This window comes from Glycine max, chromosome 17, assembly GCF_000004515.6.
Source record: "Glycine max cultivar Williams 82 chromosome 17, Glycine_max_v4.0, whole genome shotgun sequence".
Lineage (NCBI taxonomy): Eukaryota > Viridiplantae > Streptophyta > Magnoliopsida > Fabales > Fabaceae > Glycine > Glycine max.
The window spans coordinates 37,831,491-37,854,205 of NC_038253.2; the positions used below are offsets into that span (position 1 = coordinate 37,831,491).

Genomic DNA, 22,715 nt, shown 5'->3' on the forward strand with positions numbered 1-22,715 from the left:
GCAGAGAGGAAGCAAGCCCTTCGGCACTATATCTTCATCTAGCAACTTGAAAACGTCATCCTAGAAATATACATAAGCTAACTTTGTTATGAAGAATTGATAAACTAAAATTCTTAAACTTCATCTACTTGACCTGCACATCCTCTGAAGAATATTCAAATTTAAGACACATTGACAGAAATTGACAGAAAACATATTAAAATATTCTCAAAATGCTTTACATAACATATTCAACCCTTTTCCTTAAAACATTTTGCAATAGCCAAAGAGATGTATTTCCTAGAAATATTGGTGCATACCTACTTAAGTAATGTTGAAATATGATGCACATAACAAAGAGGAGTGTTAGTAACACTCTTTCTTACACATTCCTTCTAACATATTCTCTGGTATTGATTCAAATTTATTATAAAAAAAAACTGCAAAATCAGTAGTGAGACTTAATTTGACTAATTTCTAATAAATTTCACTCAATAAGAGAAAGTATGTTCAAAATAGTGTATTGGTTAGTGCCATTACCAACATTTCTCAACAACAAAACTTACATCTCACTATTTCTTGCAAATCTTAACAAGTATGGTTTGCTAGAGAAACCTTTATCAAAAATAGAAGCCCGAACTACATATAAAATTCTCCTAAATCTTTAGTGGTAAAAAGAGGAAATGTGTGAAGAAACTACACACATGCTTGATAAGAAAATAATACAATGAGATGTGGGAATATATTCCAAACTCCAAGCACATTAACAACAACACAAGAAGCCTGACTAACTCCATCAAATCTTTATTCTGAGCATTATTTTAACTATTGAACCCCGCAAGGCTAATGAATACAGCCAAGGAGGATAGCAATGCTAATATGTCAAAAACCATGTGTATTGGTTAGTGCCAATACCAACATTTCTCAACAACAAAACTTACATCTCACTATTTCTTGCAAATCTTAACAAGTATGGTTTGCTAGAGAAACCTTTATCAAAAATAGAAGCATGAGCTACATATAAAATTCTCCTAAATCTTTAGTGGTAAAAAGAGGAAATGTGTAAAGAAACTACACACATGCTTGATAAGAAAATAATACAATGAGATGTGGGAATATATTCCAAACTCCAAGCACATTAGCAACAACACAAGAAGCCTGACTAACTCCATCAAATCTTTATTCTGAGCATTATTTTAACTATTGAACCCCGCGAGGCTAATGAATACAGCCAAGGAGGATAGCAATGCTAATATGTCAAAAACCATGTGCTAGCATCAATCTTCTCTCCACCAAACAATTTTTCATACCACTTAAATTTAGAGAAATAATCGCTTAAAATGAACAATTATTGTTTTCAAAATAAACTGAACAAAACACAGCACATAAAAATGGATTTTATGAAAAAAGGAAAAGGTATTTGCACGTTGTACAAGTCTAGATACATTAACGCAAAATCAAAGAAGATACAAGCGTGAAATGTACCATTGGCACTTAACGCAAAAGGAATGTGCCGTTTATTTCATTCCTTGAGCAACATAACACGGCGTCAATGGATGTGAAAGTAATATCGTCACCCTCAGACACAAGAAAGACATCTATGAACAACCTAACTCGCTGTAAAGATGACTTAGGTCTTGGATATAGCAACAAAATTGGGAAAAAACAATTTGACAGATTAAAACAGAAATAAATAAATAAGACGAATAAAAGATTTTAGCGGTGAGATTCAGAAATGAACCCTAATTCTTTGCTTTCGCAGAGCAAACCAACAAAACAGAATCGATTTACAGATCGCAATTCGCCGACTGAAGAAAATTACTGAGAAGTGAGAAGAAGAATCCATCATTGGATTTCGATTGTGGAGAAATGAGAAATCGAGAATCTTCGCCTTGCGGTGGAATGGTTTTCTTATCTCACTATATATAGTGGAGTCAGGAGTGTGATCATAAACCCTAGAAGGGTGTCGAAATTACCGTTATCAACTTTTCAAATATTATAATTTATTTATTTATATTTCTAATATTAATATTTTTTTTATTATGGTTTTAATATTTATCTCTCCTTTTTTATTTACCATAAAAAAATAGCACAAAGTAAAGGAAATGTAATTGACATCCTTATTTATATTAAGATTATTTATAACTTTATAATCGGTGTTGCAAATTAGTGTCTTCAGCATATACTAGTTAAGAAAGTAATTAAAGAGATTACTAACATTAGCCATTTAGCCCTATGATATATCCTTCACTCTCATTTCTTTATATTTATGTTTTAAATATTTCAAAAAAAATTGAAAGAAAATATTTCAAAATTAAGATATAAAACATAATTAAAAGGATAATAATTAATGTTGTTTTAATATTCTAAAGGAATAGATAAGTATAAATAAATTTTTTTAAATAGACAAACAAATAATCATTCTCAGAAATTTCTTTTACCAAAAATTATTAGCGTGCATAAATTCAATATTTTTTTCTATGAAGATCATCTACGAACTTAAAATATCAACACAAATGCATTACATACTCTTTGGATTTATTATTGATAAATCATCATAATCGCATATATCAAACTAACGAGGGAATCTAGTTCAATTAACTGAGGGGTGTGCGAGTATTATCAACGTAAAAAAATGCATATATCAACTAACACAACACAGTTATTTCAGTGATTTCAAATTTAAATCCCAAATCCATAGTTTGTGTTAGATATAAGAGGAACTTCGGATTCTGCATCATGAGCCGAATTGGGCCTCTTAAAATTTGTCTCTATTGATAGCATGTAGAAGGAAAACCAACACAACCCGTAATGTTATGTTTCTAAAACAATTTGAGCAGCAGGCTTAGTGGCATAAACCTCATTAGCACCACCCACTGTGGAGAGAAATAATTAATGCAGGATTACCATCCAGTGATAGTTGTGCTATAATGGTTATCTTTTTCCAACAACAAAACAAAATCCAATTCATTATAAGATTATACAAGAAAAGAGATGAAACTTGGACCTAATAGTGCAATCAAATTGATTATTGAAATCCTAATACAAAACTGAATTGCTCAAATGTTCATACAGTCCTTGTAAGATCCAAGATGAAGAAAATGTTGCCTTTGATGCTATCTTCTATATATGTACATAAAGAGGAGCAGATTCTAGAAGTCCGAATGATATACACAAACTAGACTCGAGTGTGTTATGGGCGTGCGACAAAGAGGGCACTCTGGCTTTTCGTTGCACCATTCCGTGATACAGTTCCTGCATGGATTACATCAAACACAAGATGAGACACAGCAAGAAGCGGGTACATGGAAAGCAGTAAGAATGCACAAAGACAATACCAGCAGAATACATGACCACAGGAAGTAGCAGTTGGGTGCTGACGATTACTCAGGCAAAGTGTGCACTTGCTAACCCCACTAGTTGCATGATACTGCAAACAGAAAAAGGATTCATCAAAAACACTTGATGCTCTTGAGATGACATGATAGAACTACTTAATTCTCTGCTTTTTACTTCATTCTCCCATGGTAAATCAACTCTTTTCTCATTAAACAATAGGCTTCCTGCGAAGCTCTTTAGATCTTGGCGTTTGTCAATGAACGTAATTAGGTATGTCTTTTATCAACAACATTCAACCAAAGGTAAATCCCCCAAAGTGTGAACAATTTGGATCGTAACCAAAGCACTGATACAGTCTTCATTAGGACCCATACAAGTTGAGGGAAACCCACCCACATGCATTGTCATCACAAAAACCAGATTATACAAATTCTAATTCATCAAGTTGAGTTGAAACATATTGTATCTACATAATCAAACTATACACTTTACTTTGTTATTTCCACCTTCTTAGGCTTTTGCTAATTAGTAAAGGGCACTGATTAAGGAACACTTAGTACTTTCCATTAAATGCTTCTAGTTACTTAAAAAATTTTAAGTATTAAAATGAATTTTATGTTCTCAAATCTGAACAAAAGAAATGTCTAGTTTATTTAATATTTTCACAACAACAACAACAACAGCAAAGCCTTATCCCACTAGATGGGTCAGCCACATGGATCACATGTTGTCATTCGGCAATTAAAACTTATCACTACTCATTAAAAAAATAACTAAATAGAATTCTTTCATATCCTTCTAAAAAAAATGATACTCAACTTTCAAAGCATGTTTATTCTATCTCCATGCAGAACCAAAATTTTCCAAAGTATCATATATTACACACATGGTCACCTATAATTTAACCTCACTCAGAACAACAAGCATACACTAAAATATTGTTAATTAAAAAGGATGGGGGGAGGCACAGGATAATCTGATGAGGGAATTGAACCTCAGAAGATGAAGATTCAGAGACCCAACTTCCTTTGTCAATATCTGGAGTTGCCAAAGTACCCTCTTCATTTAAAACAGGCAAACCATGCCCTGCAATACATGATTGGGGAATCAGGCTATGAAAAAAAAACTAACTGAATAAATAATCATCAATAACCTGCTGATCTATCATGGTTTGTGAAGGATGCTTGATGAACTGAACCAGCAATTGAAGTAAAATTTCTTCGACGCAGCCCTTCAGCAGCTAGTATACAAAGTTGAATCAACAGAAATACTCCTAGTATTTGGTATCTGCAAAGAAGCAAAATTACAGAGAACAGGTTCTGTAAATAAAAAATCTCAAGAGAAGAAATCTGGTTACTAAAATGACTAATATGAAAATAAGAAATGATAGAGAAATTTAGTAAACAACAACACAAACCCAAGGTCTAGTACATGAAGACAAGGACAAAATTAAACTTAACAGTCAGAATAGATAACCGTTTATGCTCATACTATGTCATATGAAGCAAATTCAAGATGAAAATTTCCCAAATTGCTCACACATTTTGAAATCTTAAAATTTCAAAAGTAATTACCTGGGTCTTTGATTTGATGCTTTTCCAATAAATACATAACGAATGCTTGCAGCACGTTTGGGTATATGATAATAGAGGCCTGCCAGATTAAACAATGGCATGACTTAGAAATCTTGTTTTTACACATTTCACAACTAACATGAGTCCATCAAGCAAAGAATCACCTTCAAAGTAGAATAACATGAGATTAGCACGGAGAACCAACTGCAACAACTCACGGACAAAAGGGAGCATCTGGTGGCAGGGCATAAAGACTAGATTCAGAGGAAAAAACACTCACACACAGAATTGCATTTAACTAGGCAAATTAAATGCAGTCAAATTGTTACAAAACCGATACAAATGGAATGAACCTGATACGAATTGATATACGAATTGTATCAATGGTGCCAGCAGAAAAGGTAAGTTGGTAAGAAGAATAAGTGAATAAGGTAAATATCTGAGAGCAGAGCTCCCCCAAGTGTGAGAACGTCTCAACACTCCAATTCTATTTCTGATCTAAAAAGATCCCCTCCTCAACAATACAGCATTCCCTTATAACAGAATGCACACACCCTCAATCATCACTAACAAACTTTCACTACCACTAACAACAACAACAACAACAACGCCTTATCCCACTAGGTGGGGTCGGCTACATGGATCAACTTCCGCCATAATGTTCTATCAAGTACCATACTTCTATCCAAATCATTAAGTTCGAGATCCTTTTTAATAACCTCTCTTATAGTCTTTTTGGGTCTTCCTCTGCCTCGAATTGTTTGCCTTCTCTCCATCTGGTCTACTCTCCTCACTACAGAGTCTACCGGTCTTCTCTCTACATGCCCAAACCACCTAAGTCTATTTTCCACCATCTTCTCTACAATAGGCGCTACTCCAACCCTCTCTCTAATAGCTTCGTTTCTAATTTTATCCTGTCGAGTCTTACCACACATCCACCGCAACATCTTCATCTCCGCTACACCTACTTTATTCTCATGTTGGCTCTTGACCGCCCAACATTCTGTTCCGTACAAAATCGCCGGTCTTACCGCAGTCCGATAAAACTTTCCCTTTAGCTTGATCGGTACCTTTGCATCACATAACACCCCCGATGCTTTTCTCCATTTCATCCATCCTGCTTGAATGCGATGATTTACATCCCCTTCAATTTCTCCATCATCCTGTATTACAGACCCAAGATATTTAAACCGTGTGACTTGAGGGATAATATGGTCTCCTATTTTCACCTCTGAGTTAGAAACCCTCCTTCTTTTGTTGAACTTACATTCCATATACTCCGATTTGCTTCTGCTTAGGCGAAAACCATGTATTTCTAGAGCTCGTCTCCAAGTTTCCAACCTCTCATTCAACTCCTCCCTCGACTCTCCAAGGAGGACTATGTCATCTGCAAAAAGCATGCATCTCGGCGCTATCTCTTGGATTTGTTCCGTGAGGACATCCAGAATTAAGGTAAAAAGGTAGGGGCTAAGGGTTGACCCTTGATGCAAACCAATTGTGATTCCCTGACTACCACTAACAGACTCTGTAATTCCCTGACTACCCCCATCCTTCTAGAATGCATTACTTATTAGTTTTAGGCCTACAGTGATAAACTTTGAAGGGCTTATCCCATCCAGAGACATGATTCCTAACAATATCTCCCTCTATCAAATTAGCCTTGTCCTCAAGGCTAAATGAAGGAAACCTGGTATGAATGGAGGTTTCTGATTCCCATGTAGCTTCCTCCACCGGCTGAGATTTCCAAAGAATCAGCCATTCTGCACAGCTTCCATCCATTTTGCCTTCATGCATGGCCAGCACTGCTTCGGGTAAGGGGGAATCTGATTCTTCCATAGTCAGACCAGGGGGTAATGCATAAACAAACAACACATGAAAAACCGGATGAACTTTTGCGGATTCCGGAAGCTTAAGCTTGTAGGCCACCTCTTCGACTCATGATAGAATTTGAAACGGCCCAAAATAGCGGGATGAGAGTTTGGGATTAATACGTCGGGCCACCGTGAGCTGTCTATGAGGGTGCAACTTAATGAACACCCAATCCCCCTCCGCAAAAGACACAGCACGACGATGTTTGTCTACTGCCTTCTTCATGGATTGTTGGGCACGGTGCAGATGAGCTTTCAATTGGCGAATAGCCTCGTCTCTATCGAACAATACCAAGGCTACGAAATCCACGGATGTCTCACCTGGCAAAAAACGACGCACAGATGGAGGAGCTCGTCCATAAACGACCTTGAAGGGAGTCTTTCCAGTAGCCAAATAGAAAGAAGTATTGTACCATTATTCAACCCATGAAAGCCAAAGATGCCATTTAGTTGGTTGTTCAGAAGCAAAACAACACAAGTAGGTCTCCAAACATCTATTAACCACCTCTGTTTGGCCGTCAGTTTATGGGTGATAAGTCATGCTCTTCCTCAATGTTGTACCCTGGAGTCTAAACATTTCACTCCAGAATTTGCTCAAAAACATAGGATCACAATCACTAATAATGGATTTGGGAACTCCATGCAATTTAGCCACATCCAGGATAAATACTTCCACCACTGTATGATCAATGCAGGAGTGTTTTAGTGACAACAAGTGAGGGTATTAGGATTATCGATCCATAATCACGAGAATCACGTCGTACCCCTAAGAACGAGGTAAGCCAGAAATAAAATCTAAAGATATATCATCCCACACCACCTCTTGAATTAGGATGGGTTGCAATAACCTAGTTGGAGACAAGGCCTGGTATTTGTTTCTCTGGCATACATCATAGTGGTGGATGTAATCCATAATGGTATTTTCATCCCTTTCCAATAAAAATTCACAGCCTGACGCTTATATGTCTTAGTGAAACCTGAGTGGCCCCTTATCGCTGTGGAGTGGAATTCTGCTACGAGTGCCGGAATGATAGCAGAAGTCTTGGGTAAAATTAAGCGCCCCTTGAAAAGGACGAGACCTTCACGTTGAACATATTGCGACATCGATGTTGGATCACTCTGAATCTGGGAAGACAATTGGCTCAACTCTGCATCTTGTTGAAACTTGTTGCAAATGGTGGGAAAATCCACCCATAATGGGCTTATAGAAATGGCCCCCAACTCCCCTGAACTCATTTGATGCGAAAGAGCATCATCGGCCTTATTCTCCGGTCTAGGCTTATACACCACTTCAAATTGGAACCCCATCAATTTCACCAACCAACATTGCTGATCAGTGGTTGCGAGCCTCTACTGGAGCAAGTGACGCAAGCTGCTATGATCGTTATAGACCTTAGACCCAATACATAATGCCGCTAGTGTTGACCGAAAACGCTAAAGCCATTATCTACTTTTCATAAACTGATTTAGCTTGCGTCTTAGGGGCAAAGGCTTCACTAAAATATGCAATGGGTTGGCAGTTTTGCATCAGGACAACACCAATTCCTCATCCTGAGGCGTTGCATTCAATAACAAACTCCTGCGTGAAATCTGATAATGCTAGAACTGGGAAGGAAGTCAAACATTGCTTGAGCAAGGCAAAAGCACTCGCCTGCTCCTCACCGCAAAAGAATCCCTCTTTCTTTCTTAAAGTCGTAAATGGCTGGGCCATTTTACCATAGTCACGGATGAAACTTCTACAGTACCCTGCAAGACCCAAGAATCTGCAAATTTCTTTGGTGGCGGTTGGATCAAGCCATTCCAACACTGCTCTGACCTTCAAAGGATCCATTTGGACACCCGTTGTTGAGATGACATAACCCAGGTAGTTGATGGAAGTGAGGTCATATGAGCACTTTTTTCGATTCGCCACAAAGGAGTGGTAGGCCAACATTGACAGAACTTCATTAAGGTGTGATAAGTGTGTAGGCCAATCTGGATTGTATACTAGAATATCATTGAAAAAGACGAGCACAAACCAGCGAAGAAGTGGTCGGAAAACAGCATTTATGGTTGATTGGAAGGTAGCTGGGGCGTTCATAAGACCAAATGGCATCATGAGGTACTCATAGTGGCATTCATGACTGCGGAATGTTGTTTTGGGTATGTTAGATTCCTTCATGCGAATCTAATGAAAGCCAGATTTTAAATCAAGCTTTGAAAAGATGCGAGAGTCGTGGAGCTCATTGATGGTCGGAATAGGGTACTTGTCTAAAACCGTGACTTTGTTGAGGGCTCTAAAGTCCACACACATCCTCCATGAATCATCTTTCTTCTTTACCAAGATGATGGGGCTCGAAAATGGACTAATAGAATGGCGAATAATACCTTCTGTTAGAAGCTCCTCTACCTGACGCTCTATCTTGTCCTTGTGGTGGTAAGCATATATGTATGGTTGCATGCTAACTGGATTGGTGTCAGGGAGCAAGGTAATGGAATGGTCATAATCGTGCCGTAGAGGTAGGTCCTGTCAAGGAAAGAAAACCGATTCATGAGAAGACAACGCATGTTGCAAATCTAGAGGAAGTTCAGGGTCGGAGGGTCATGTTGGGATAGAGTCCTCCAAAGTCAGCCTCTGGAGCATTCCTTGGAGCGCAGGAGTTCAAGGGTGCTCATGGAGATGGTAACCCTGCAACAAGACTGTTTGGCTGTGATCTTCGGAACTAATTGTTTTCTTTCGCCAATCAATGGTAGTGCGACCCACATTTTCCAGCCAAGCTATCCCCGAAATTACATCAACTCCTCCCAAATCTAACACATAAGCATCCACCAACATAGTATATTGGCCCACTTTGACACAGACAGCGTGACAAATGCCCTAAGAAGAGCATTTGGAACAATTACCCAAACCCACACTGAACAAATAAGTCGGTGTAACCTCTAGATTGAGCGAGCTCACCAACTCACGCGCAATAAAGTTGTGTAGCTCCACTATCCACGAGTAGAAGAATTGGGTGGCCAATCAACTCACCCTCCAACTTGATGGTTCGCGACTTGGCCAAATTCCTAGGATCAAGAGCTCTATAATCCAAAATTTGATAGAGCATTATCTCACCTTCGCCGGAAGGTGCGTCGACGGCCAGAGACGAAGGGGTCAGGTGGTGGGTCGTCACCTTCCCAGATGAGAAGACACAAATGACAGTCTAGGCAATGGTGGGTCGGACCCTAATTGCCTCCACATTTGAAACAAAGCCCACGATTACACCTATTCATCAGTTCCAGGTAGGAAAGGTTTCGGGTACTTGCTCGCGAGTTGGATCCGGGTGATCTGGGACCAGATCGAGCCCCCTTGTCTCTAGGCCCATTAGAAGAGCCCATAGACCGTGTAGGACTCATAGGTTCCAAATGCTGGGAACATTGGCCTCCACCAACATGGAGTTTCCTAAGAAGGAGGAATGGGACAAAGGAGGAGGGCGCCAACTGGGTCTACCTCGCTGGGGAGGAGAGCGATCCGATTTTCGTTCGATTAAACGAGCAATGGAGATCAGGCAGTGACGATTGGGAGGTTCGAATAGGAGCACCTCTACGCGAATGTCGTCACGTAGTCCACCCAAAAAGAACCCCATATATTGGTCCTCAGAGAGCAGAGAAACTTGAGCCATGAGGACCTCAAAGGCCTCCACATATTCGTTGATGGTGGTAGATTGATGAAGAAGCTTAAGTTGAGCAAAAGGGCTAACCGACTGGTTGTCGCTATAGTGGTCTAGGAGAGCACGCTTGAAGGATTCCTAGTGGAGGTATGGATTGGAGTTTGAGAGGACCTTGAACCAGTGCCATGACATGCCCTCCATACAAATCTGAGCGGGGAAAATGCGCATTTCCGATGGAGTATTCTGAACGGAAAAGTAGATCTCCACCTTGGCTAACCCCCAACGGGGTCTTTGCCCAAAAATCGGGGAAGATCAACGCGCTTTGAGTATAAGTTGTCGTTGTCAGGGGTACGACGAAGCGGACTGCTGGAGACAGAAAAACGAGACACGTGTATTTCGTCGCAAAGGATGGATACAAACTTTGAGAGCTCACTGACAAAGGAGACAAGTGAATTGAGCTTGGTGGATTGGGTGGAAATGGAAGACTCATGGGATTGAAGAGCGAGTTTGATGGCAGCAAGGTTGGCCTCCACGATATCAAGACATTGAGATGTCATTCGCGTACACATACGAATAAGGGTAACTCTCAATGAAAGCATCAATGATACGAATTGTATCAATGGTGCTTGCAGAAAAGGTAAGTTGGGAAGAAGAATAAGTGAATAAGGGAAATATCTGAGAGTAGAGATCCCCCAAGTTTGAGAACGTCTCAACACTCCAATTCTATTTCTGATCCAAAAAGATCCCCTCGTCAACAATACATCATTCCCTTATAACAAAATGCACACACCCTCAATCATTACTAACAAACTTCCACTACCACTAACAGACTCTGTAATTCCCTGCTACCCCCATCCTTCTAGGATACATTACTTATTAGTTTTGGGCCTACGGTGATAAACTTTGAAGGGCTTATCCCATCTAAAGACATGATTCCTAACAGAAACAAGTTGTGTCCCATGGGAGTGGCCAATTGTAACCTAACTTGTAAATTCCCTGATAATTTAAAAGAACCAACAGTATATGGTTGTAATAAAAAATACCAAGTGTTCCCAAAGGAAAATATATTGACTTCCAGATCTGTAGGCCATCTCTGAATGAGCAAAGTATCAGCAAGGATTAATTAATATACCGTAGGCCATCTCTGAACCAAATGCAACCAAAATGCACTCAGTTTACCCTTCAACCTTGACAGAGTAGTAACAGATTGTCCCGACGAGGATGAAAGACTGGCGTCAGAAATCTGAGAACTATGGCTACTGTGGGCATTTTCACCAAAACCCTCAGCAAACTCTGAGTCAGTAAGGACAATGCCTTGCGAAGCAATTCTAGAACTGTGGAATTAACAAACAATCAAGTCATCATAAAATTTGACAAACACACAGCTCAATCACATTGATAATTGGAAGGAACAACCAAGAAAAAGTAAAATTTAAATGAAACAAGTGACAATCAACCTAATTCGTTCTGCGATATATGGAATAGCAGTCTGATATACAATGAAAAGAGCACGCCTCGCAGGAGTAGGAGGAAGTCCATAAGGTCCAGCAACCTAACAAACCAATCAACAACATCCAGATGATGCCAGAACAATAGGGAAATTCATCAAATCAGGTACGAATATCCAGCAACACAAAACCCAAACCTCCAATTAAAAAATATAACAATATCAAGGTTTTAAAAAACAGTCCACAATCACAATTGAGGCCACAATGTGAAGACCACAATTGTGACCACATCAGTCATATTTGTTCACAATTCTTCAAGAATACAACACCATTAAGGTTTTTAAAAACCATGCGCAACCACAATTGCAACCCATCAATCATATTTGTCCTCAATTTTTCGCAATATCAAACATCAAAGTGTCACCGGAAATTCAAAAGGCATAAGATAACCAATCCTCAACAGAAGAATCAAAACATCAGTCATACTAGGTCGCTATTTTTCAAGAATATAACACTAGTAACAATGTCAACATTTTTGGGAAATTCGCAATCACAATTGCAGCCACATCAATCACAATTGTCCGCAATTTTTCACAATATCAAACATCGCAGAGCAAATTCAAAATGCATAACATAACCAATCCTCAACCGAATTTTAAGAGTTTCGAGTACGAAACCTGAGTAATGTCGCAGTATTCCTCTCCCAGGGTTTGCTGTCCCGAGCCAGTAGTGAGAACATAGTAAAGCATCTGCCCTAAAAGTTTCGTCTACGACGCAATCAACACGGAAAACGAAGTTACTCACTTTATGTTCAAACTTCAAAGTGTTAAAACGCAAAATCTCGCTCTAAACGACAGAGAGAGGTTACCTCGTTTTGGTAAGCCACTGCAACTCTGGTACCTGCGCCAAGAGAGTCAAGACAACAACAGAATACAGTTAATTGAAAATTTGATAGTTAATTCGTAATCGGAAGTGTTATATTATTATTAACCGAAGAAAGAAAAGAGAGAGAGAGAGGAACCAAAGAGGTGGCGAAATGCGTCGCGACAGGCTTCGTAAACGAAAGAGGCGTATTGATCGTCCTTCTCGGCGGCGCGCATAATTTCCGGCTGAGCTGCGAGAGGGAACCGCCGTGGCTCGGTGGAGGAGGTGCTTGGACCGGCAACCGCGCCGTCGCCGGAATCTGAGCCATGTCTTCCGAGGTGACCCCACCCCATGGCCTTTTTTTTTTGTAACTGTTTTAACGTTCTTATCTTCCACTGCTTTGTTTTGTTAAAACGTTTTCGAAGTTTTCTTAATTCATTGAAAAAAAATAAAAGACAGAAAAATAAAATGGAAAAAAAAAACGAGTGAAAATACTTATCACTATGCTACAACAACTTATTAATAAAAGTCTTATATATTTAATTTATATAATCATTTTATTTGAAAGGCTACAATACAAGTACAACAAATGCTTGTTATAATCTCCTCTTGCTGACGGACAAGGAAATAACAACTTGTATAAATTTCGTCACTAATATTTAAGGGCTTCAAAATATTATTACAAAAATAATAAATTAAAATTCCAATATTATTACAAAATAATATCATTAAGATCCAATCGAAGTACAAGTGTATCAAGATAGTTTAAAGGAAATACACAAAAGCTCCCTATAAATATCACGTAAACATCCACCCCAAAAAACCTTTACAACCAATAAGCTACTTTCCAAAAAAATAAACTGTATATGTAAACTCCACACCCTGATAGTAGCAAAGTATCCTACAGTAGGACTTTTGACACAATGTATCTCTTGGACGTTGGTATCCAACATTCACCCACACGTTTTACATAAAATTCACACTCTCAATCCTGCCAACGGCATTCTGAGGCTCAAGAAACGCAGATTTCCTCCTCTATTTCCTCTTTCTCGTTATTCTCATCAGAAGAACAATAAATACGGTACATAAATCTTTTCTCTTCTTGTTTCATTATCAATTCAAAATTCATTGACATGGATTTCTTTTTCAATGAGAGTTTTGAACGCATTCAGGCATTTCATAACTCAGACCTCATTCCTTTTATATTTTTGAAAGTGCTTGTTTATTCTGAATTTGTTAAAACTTTCTATTCTAATCTCGAAATTCAAGAAAGCACTTTGATTTCTGAGGTTTATGGGATAAAAATGGTCATTGACCAATCCCTATTCTATGACTTGACCCAATTATCTAGTAAGGGTGTATCATTTGAAGGTGCACTGAATGATGATTGGAAATTTGATTTCTCTGTGCATGATGTCCGCCGGTTGATTTGCACCAACCAAGCGGATATGACCGGAAGGCTACTTGCCGAATCATTGGCTTTTGAAAGCCGCATCCTTCACTATCTCATTGTACGTATTTTACTTCCAAGATCTTCAAACCTTGCTCAGGTTTCTAAAGAAGATCTTATTGTTATGTGGGCTTTTCATACTGGCCGACAAATTGATTGGGCACACTTAGTCCGATATCGCATGCATAAGGCATTGCGATTAAATACTCCATTGCCATATCCATACCTAGTCATTCTTTTCCTTCAACACTTTAACATCCCTCTTGATTCTGAACCTTATGTTCCAATCAAGAGATCCTTTTTGATTGGTGCTGTTGTGATTGCATCTTTTGGTTACCGCAAAGAGCATGATAGCTCTTGGGTAAAAAAAGGGTGCTCAACCCATTGATGATGAAGGAAACTTACCTGTTGGAGAGGATTCCTCTCTTCTTCAAAAGATTTTGGACAGGTTCGATGGTCTTCAAACCTATGTTGGTGAAAGGTTTGATGCTTTGGAACTACAAGTGGACAAGCGATTTGACGAGATGGACTCAAGGATCACCAAGGATGAAGGAGATGTCACTTGCATCTGCATATGCTTTGATCTACCACCACCACCACCATCATCTTAGATTTTATTATCTTTAGTATTATTAGTACTTTGATTTCTAGTCGTGTATTTGGCTATATTATTATGACATTTGAACATTTAGTATTTCTTTTAATATTTGCTTAGTATGACTGAACATTTATGAATTATGTTATATGACTATGTGGTTTACATTTTAATTTGGTTTATTCATGTCTTGCTTCATGATTAGTTTAGAATCTTTTATGATTGATTTACAATGGATGCTATGTGTATGTTCTTTTTTAAAATCATGTATGTTTTACGCACTTTGGCTTTTTGTTGATGCCAAAGGGGGAGAGAAAATAGGGATTAAATCAAGAACTCATATATTTAAGTAATTTAATTTCAAGTGAAGCTTAAACTCAAAAACAAAGGGGGAAAATATGGAGAATTAAGTGAGTAATCGACTAGGAAAAAGAATGTGTATGTGTTTCTTGATTTCAGGGTTGTCATCATCAAAAAGGGGAAGATTGTAGAAGCAAGCTTCATGATGATGAATCAAGTTGATTCAAGTAGTCTTGATGATGACAAAAAGCCCAAGAGAATGATTTCAAGATTGAGTCAACAAGTTCAAAATCAAGATTAATTTCAAGATTCAAGAAATGACATCAAGAAGAATCAAGATTCAAGAGAAGATGAATTCAAGATTCAAGAGAAGAAATCAAGAAGACTTCACAAGGGAAGTATTGAAAAGATTTTTCAAAAAACAAACATAGCACAATTTTGTTTTTCAAAAGAGTTTTTCTCAAAATTTTCTAAGTTACCAGAGTTTTTACTCTCTGGTAATTGATTACCAATTACCTGTAATCGATTACCAATGACAAAGTTTGATTTCAAAAGCTTTTAACTGAACTTGTAACGTTCCAATTGATTGTTAAATGGTGTAATCGATTACAATATATTGGTAATCGATTACCAGTGTATCTGAACGTTGAAATTCAAATTCAATTGTGAAGAGTCACATCTTTTCATAAAATGCTTTGTGTAATCGATTATATGGTTATGGTAATCGATTACCAGTGACACGTTCTGAATAAAAAATCAAGAGATGTAACTCTTCAAATGGTTTTCTCAAAGATTTTCTCAAGGTTATAACTCTTCTAATGGTTTTCTTGATCAGGCATGAAGAGTCTATAAAAGCAAGATCTTGACTTGCATTTCAATAACTCTTACAACTTTTAGAATTTCTTGAACTACTTTTGAGAAATCTTGAAACCTTTGCTTCTCATCTTTCTTCTTCTTCCTTTGCCAAAAGCTTTCTAAGTTTTCTGTTTTCCAAACCTTGTTCTTCTACAGAAAACAAAAGTGTGCGATATCTTTTAATTCTCTTCTCCCTTTGCCAAAAAGAATTCGACAAGGACTAACTGCCTGAATTCTTTTTGTGTCTCTCTTCTCCTTTTTCCAAAAGAACAAAGGACTAACCGCCTGAATTCTTTTGTGTCTCCCTTCTCCCTTTTCAAAGAATTCAAAAAGACAAAGTCTGAGAATTCTTTTGATTCTTCCATTTCCCTTAAACAAAAGATTTCAAAGGACTAACCGCCTGAAATATCTTTTATTTCCCCTTCACAAAGATTCAAAGGACTAACCGCCTCAGAACTTTGTCTTAACACATTGGAGGGTACATCCTTTGTGGTACAAGTAGATGGTACATCTACTTGGGTTGTTGTAACTGAGAACAAGAGAGGATACATCTCTTGTGGATTAGTTCAAGTGGAGGGTACATCCACTTGGTTGTTCAAAGAGAACAAGGGAGGGTACATCCCTTGTGGATCTTTGCTTGTAGAGGTTTTTACAAGGTTGAAAAGAAATCTCAAGGACCGCAGGTTGCTTGGGGACTGGATGTAGACACGAGTTGTTGTCGAACCAGTATAAAATTCTTGTGTTTGTCTTCCTCTTCCCTACACTCTTTAATTTCCGTTGTGCACTTTAATTATCGCTTTTACTTTTGGTTAAGTTTCTATTTCTGTTCTTTACTTTCTTAACATTATAGTAAAAGCCTAATTGAATCTAGTAACATTAAGAATGATAGATTTTTAATTAGTAAATGTTCATTAATAATTAATTCAATCCCCCCTTCTTAATTATTCCGAGGCCACTTGATCCAACACTAAATCTCATGTTCACAATTTCACATCTCATAATGTTACAATCCACCATCGCATGTTTACGTATATCTCACAAATTGACACATGTTCAACTTTGTACTTATGCTCAATCTCAATAACAATATTATAATTTCAAAACAACATGTTATCCCATAATTCATCACATATTTAATTTATCACTTATACACAATTTCAATCATAACTTCATGATCCCAATATAACTATTTATCACGTTAATCCTATCAAAAACACAAACAAACTATACAAAAATATTTCTCAATCCACGGGGAGTAAAACCCCTCAAATAATTCCACATAATCATACAGGAAGAATTTCAATCCAATAAACATCCCAAAATAAACTCTAATTTGATCCTCTAAGGATTGTTATACATGTTCATTCTAACCCCAATTGCGATAAACTCATCCATTACCTCTAAGCAGGTTCACGTGTGTATTGTGACAACAATAACGACTGCTCTGATAGAATTCTCAAACGTTATAGAGAAGAAGAAGGAATTGAAGTCTTCATTCCACTGTCTACGTGCGATGAGTATTTCTCCATCCATAGACGTTATTTTGCAAATCCCATCGGTGAAGATGTGTGAAAATTAATCGAGAATCACATATCAAAATTTTACGACAATCCAGAGGAGACGTAGAGAGTATCGTCAATATGAAAATTGACCTAAGATACCTCTATTTATAGCTACGGTACTCAAAGCCTATTATTTACTCTATTTTTCTTTATTTATTATTTTATAAACAAATACTCTATTTTATTTCCTATCAAATAAATAAATCAAATATTTTTTTTCCTTCAAATCATTATTTTTATAAAGTTATTTCTCCTTATTTATTTAATTACAAAAAATTTATCATTTGTTTTCCTAAAACTCTATTTATTTTAAATGAAAAACTTTTTTAATTCAATTCAAAAAAATTACAGGTGCAGTCTAAGTACTCCAAGTACATTACGGATTGGGTAATTCGTGATATATTATAAATTGCTAAATTCGTAATCCAGTACACAAGAGCAAATAGTAAGGTGCGCTAAATAGTTACTTGTTAATAGTAGTAGCAGTATATGTTTCTAACTGGGCCTCGGACCTAGTATATTGAAAAGAAAAAAAGACAATTATACAAAATGAGCTAATGAACTAGAACTAGAAGCACTCCCTGAATAATAAAAATGGGTGCAGTAGTGTATTGTGAAAGTTTTTTTAAATTTTGTTATGAGCAAATGTTTTATATAATAAACTAATACTTTCCACTTTAACTATAAGTTATTTTGATTAAAGTTTAAAGGACAAAATATGTTTGGAGTTCTTATAAAATTTAAAAAATATTAATTTCATCTTATAAAAAAATTTGTTATAATTTGATCCTGTAAAAATAAAATATATTTTTGTTAGTTTTTAATAAAAAATTTGTTAAGACGATTTTTTAACTGATTAACGAATTTAGTTACTTTTCTTATCTTTTTAAGCACATTCAAAAGACATCAAAATCCACCATTATTTCATCTTTCCTTTTAATCTCATAAAAAATAACAAGAAAATCATTCAAAAAGTAACATAAACTTGTAATTTTTAGGGATGTTTAGTTCTAAAAAATTATTTAATTCATTTTGAAGATTTTAACCGTTACAAATTATTTAATTTATTTATAATTAAATTATACATATAAGTTTATTAGCCACTTCAAATTTTTGTCTAAAACAGTTACCACTAATTACTAATAAAAATATATTTTATTTTTATATGGACCAAATTAATAAAAAAAAATTATGACAGTAAAATTAATACCTCAAACATATTTTACCTAAGTTTATATATCACCAGAATCTAATAGTTTGTAAAATACTATATACATTAAAATCAAATTACAACCTTCACTTTTAATAAGTTCAATTTTGATTAAAGACGTAAATGGTTTCTTAACTTTTATCCTAAGAACACAAAAGCCCCTTGCATCATGTGATGCCATTAAAACTTATTTTAACCTCTAATTAACAATATTATAATTATGTTAAAAATATCATACTTGAAAGAAAATACCTTGTAAAATTCAATGTTCATTCATCCAAGGATTTAATATACACATGATCTATGTCAAAACTTTATATGTAAATTCATAGAAGGGGCCATTTTATTATATCTGGGACATGCTAAGTAATACGTGGAGTATTGACCCAAAAAATGTAATGTGTGGAGCTAGTGTGTGTTTGGGGCTGCTTAGATTATTAGATTTCAACTGTTTTTTTAGACTCTTAATTAATTAATATCTTGCGAGAATATTCAGCTGTATAAAGATCTAAAGCAATCATGTAATGAATGGTGCAAAACATCTCAATTTAACGTTAAGAATCAACACAAGTCGTAATTTTAAAATTAGTACATATTTGAATTAAAGTTTACAAATATAAGTTTCAAACAAAAGTACATTGTAAAATGTAAACTCAAGTTTGATAAAAAAAAAAAACATTATAATGTGATTTATGTTTAAGTATTTTTGTTCAAAAATAAGTTGATAAAATAAAATTTGTTTAGATAATACTAATCAAAAGTACTTTTATTTATTTGATGTTGCTGTTAAATTACTACTGCCATGGAAAAATGAATTTTCATAAGCAATCCATATGTTAATTCTGACTAAAACTCAGTTTGGAGTGAAACTTTGGTGAAAAAATGACTTTTGGAGGCGGGCAAACATAATAGAAAACTGAGTTTAAAGGTCTAAAAGCATGTTGGAAGCCACAAAACAGTGAACCAAACATGCTCTTATTCATTGGCACATGCCTTCTCAGTTTATCTTCCATTTCAAAGCTCCAAGCATCACTCAAATCAAAAGCCACACACAACACAATTGAAATAACATTAAAATCGGACCCAGTACTGCTTATGTAATTTGAAATCTTGGGGCCACCATTTTTCCTTGAAAGATATTTACTTAACCCATGATCAGTGCATGACAATAATAAACCATGAGAAATGAACTTCATATGGTTAGCTTTTAGTTGCAATGTACTATCTCGAATCTGTTAAAAGGAAATACTCGTTCACGGTTCACATGACCCACAAAATTAGACGTTTAAGTTGGGACACGTTCCTCCAACGATTGCCAACAATATTTTTCAGGAATATATATATATATATATATGAAAAGAAGCCAATGAGAACACTACACATATATACATTTTCAAGAATCAAACCACAAGTTAGATGACAAAACAAATAAGACATTATTTGGTTGCAAACTCAGCCAATATCGCATTGTAAACACACCAGAAAATAGCCAATAAGAGAACTACAACAGATAGTGCTTTGTACTTGAAAAAACTGAGCAAAGTGACAACAAAAAAAACAAATAATGTGTGCTTTGCTTATTTGATTACCGACAAAAGTGGTAGTCACTCAAACTCTTCAATCATTCAACTCGGAGAAACGAACAAAGTGGAAATATTAATATGAACAAAAGAAGATTGCCAACATAAATTTTATTCTCACTAGTTACAAGAGTGATTATTGTACGAGACTCAATAATTCTTATATAGAAATGTATGTCACCAAACTAAAAACCATTTGTTAAGCGACAAATCAACCCCACTTTAACAATTTGACACCTATAATATGTTGAACGACGAATAAGAGGAATAAATAAATAAAGTTGTTCCAGTTAAGATTGATAGAAATTATTATCTTTAATAGACTCTGACAAGTGACAAGCTTCTAAATTGACTGAATTCATTATTGCATTCGGAGAAATGATAAGTGGATAAGAATATAAGAGAAAAGGACTTAGCAATTATATGCTCTTGTCTGTTGGATATGGACTGTGAAATATACATAGTTGATATTATTGGTCATTAGATTGAGAAGTTATTTGACTTCGACCAATTATAGTTTTCTAAAGAGATGCTGATATAATTTCACATAAGAACGAATAGATGAGACAAGTTTGCGTTCGTTTGAGCATATATATATAGTAACGTGTCAAAACAGGATGAGCAGCCACTACACATTATTTTCCGGCACCATCTTTGATTGAACCAAAGACTTGAATGAATGAATGATCACACATTTGAAAATAAGAAAACTAGCACTATATCAACACCCCAATTAAAAAAATACACAGTATGATCATAATAGCTTATGAAACATGACTTTAAAAACCGTACGTAAGCATGCGCGTACACTAAACAAAATCAATATTAGAAAAGAGAAAATAAGTCAAGAGTAATATTAAATATGAAATAAAATATCTAAATTGATAAATGAGATTTTTTTTATCTGAATGATATCTTCCCAAGGGCTAAACTTCGATATATTGGTAAAGACTTTAACGCTGAAATTAATATTTATAAGAGAAGAATGAGTTTATAAAATTAGAGAGAGTATGTACCAGCTGAAATCCATATGACATATTTATATTATTCTATTATTGGTTATGTTAGTGTTTTTTACATGATGAGACATGAGAAATATTTCTCTGAGTGAATCTCATGAGAGTTTGTTGTGTATGCTTAACAAATTCTAGTGTCTAATATGGTATTTCGTGACTGTATTAGGGTTTGTGTACCACCCGAAGGTTCTCAGTTTTGGACCTTGAAGGTAGGCTATTGATTTCGATCTTAATTGTCTCAAAAATAAGAAATATTGTCTCAAAAAAAATTATCATTAAGTCAATTTTATAATTCTTACATTTGATATTATATTATAAAAATTAATACCAGTGTCAAAGTTAAGAAAAAAAAAACATGGGACTCGAGTGAGTATTGCAACATGTTAATACAAATATTAAACAGGAGTCTACGTCAGAAACGTGCATGTGTCATTCTCTCATGCTTCATAAACCAAAGTCCTTTTTAAATAATTGTCCTGATAAAATTGCTTTTTATTTAGGGACAGTGCACAATGTCTCATCTATCAAACTTAGGTTTAAGCTTCCCTGCAAAATCAACTTATAATTGGTCACAACATCCACACAACTGAGATACTTTGTAGGTGTAAATTTCAACTGCTAGATATCCTGCGGCTATTCAACCTCAGACACATCAAACATTTTTATTTATGCGTGCATATCTTAACGAACCCTAAACAATATCCTACAAGATCTATGACAATAGTCACACTTAACTAATTTTATTAAAATTTGCAAAGCCAGCAGATGCGACACAAAACTCCCATACGCACTCTAACAAGATTTTTGAAGAAAACAAAAATGTCATTTTTGTCATGCCGTCACCTAGCTAGTATTCAAAAATAATCTTTGTGGCATCATGACCAATCTTGAATTATGTCATCTAAATATACAATTATTCATATATATACTTTTCTTTTGATTAAATCATTGAATGGTACATTAGTTTTAAATAAATGTGGAATGGTGTGCTATAGAAAAATAAATAAATACTTGTACGTGGAAATTATAATATCACGTACTTAACCCGCCACTCTACCGTATCTCAAAGTCTTAGCAAAAAGTAGTAGCAATGCCATTCGTGCTACTTTTTTAATCTCAAAATGTTATATAGCAAAAATTAGTAGTAGCAATTCTACCACTAGTAATCTTTTTCTAATATCTATCTTTGCTTATAAAGAAAGAACAAAATTTAAATGCAATTCTGTAAGTGTTTTAATTTTTAAAAAATTACAGAAAGTGTTTTTAATGTTTTCTCTAATCAAAATTGAAATTTCATTTTAGTAATTTGCATGCTATCATTTATTATGCACAATACTGATCTATTTCTGATGGAAAAGAATACCAAAGATATCTAAAGAATTATATGTAAGTTTTGTAAAAAAAAAAAAAAAAAAAAAAACAGTAGCTATGTCAATGAGGAAATTG

At 35.6% G+C, this 22,715-nt stretch overlaps 1 protein-coding gene across 1 annotated transcript; it reads right to left on the minus strand.

Annotated features, from left to right (window-relative positions):
* Nucleotides 1-2,980: 2,980 nt before the first annotated feature.
* Nucleotides 2,981-13,812, minus strand: LOC100816042 (peroxisome biogenesis factor 10). The gene is made up of 12 exons (XM_003550210.5): nucleotides 13,723-13,812; nucleotides 12,859-13,207; nucleotides 12,706-12,737; nucleotides 12,515-12,604; nucleotides 11,847-11,941; nucleotides 11,522-11,723; nucleotides 5,057-5,126; nucleotides 4,893-4,971; nucleotides 4,472-4,605; nucleotides 4,313-4,404; nucleotides 3,318-3,409; nucleotides 2,981-3,234 (listed from the first exon to the last, which is right to left on the minus strand). Exons 1-12 carry the CDS (start codon nucleotides 13,810-13,812, stop codon nucleotides 3,132-3,134), a joined length of 1,428 nt encoding a protein of 475 aa, XP_003550258.2. The 3' UTR covers nucleotides 2,981-3,131.
* Nucleotides 13,813-22,715: the final 8,903 nt, after the last annotated feature.

Coding starts and splice junctions, on each gene's coding strand:
- LOC100816042 (XM_003550210.5), bottom strand. CDS start 13,812: ATGAAACAAGAAGAGAAAAGATTTATGTACCGTATTTATTGTTCTTCT. Junction 13,208..13,722: donor AAATAGAGGAGGAAATCTGC/GTTTCTTGAGCC, acceptor AAGTTGTTGTAG/CATAGTGATAAGTATTTTCA. Junction 11,724..11,846: donor TATATCGCAGAACGAATTAG/GTTGATTGTCAC, acceptor TTAATTCCACAG/TTCTAGAATTGCTTCGCAAG.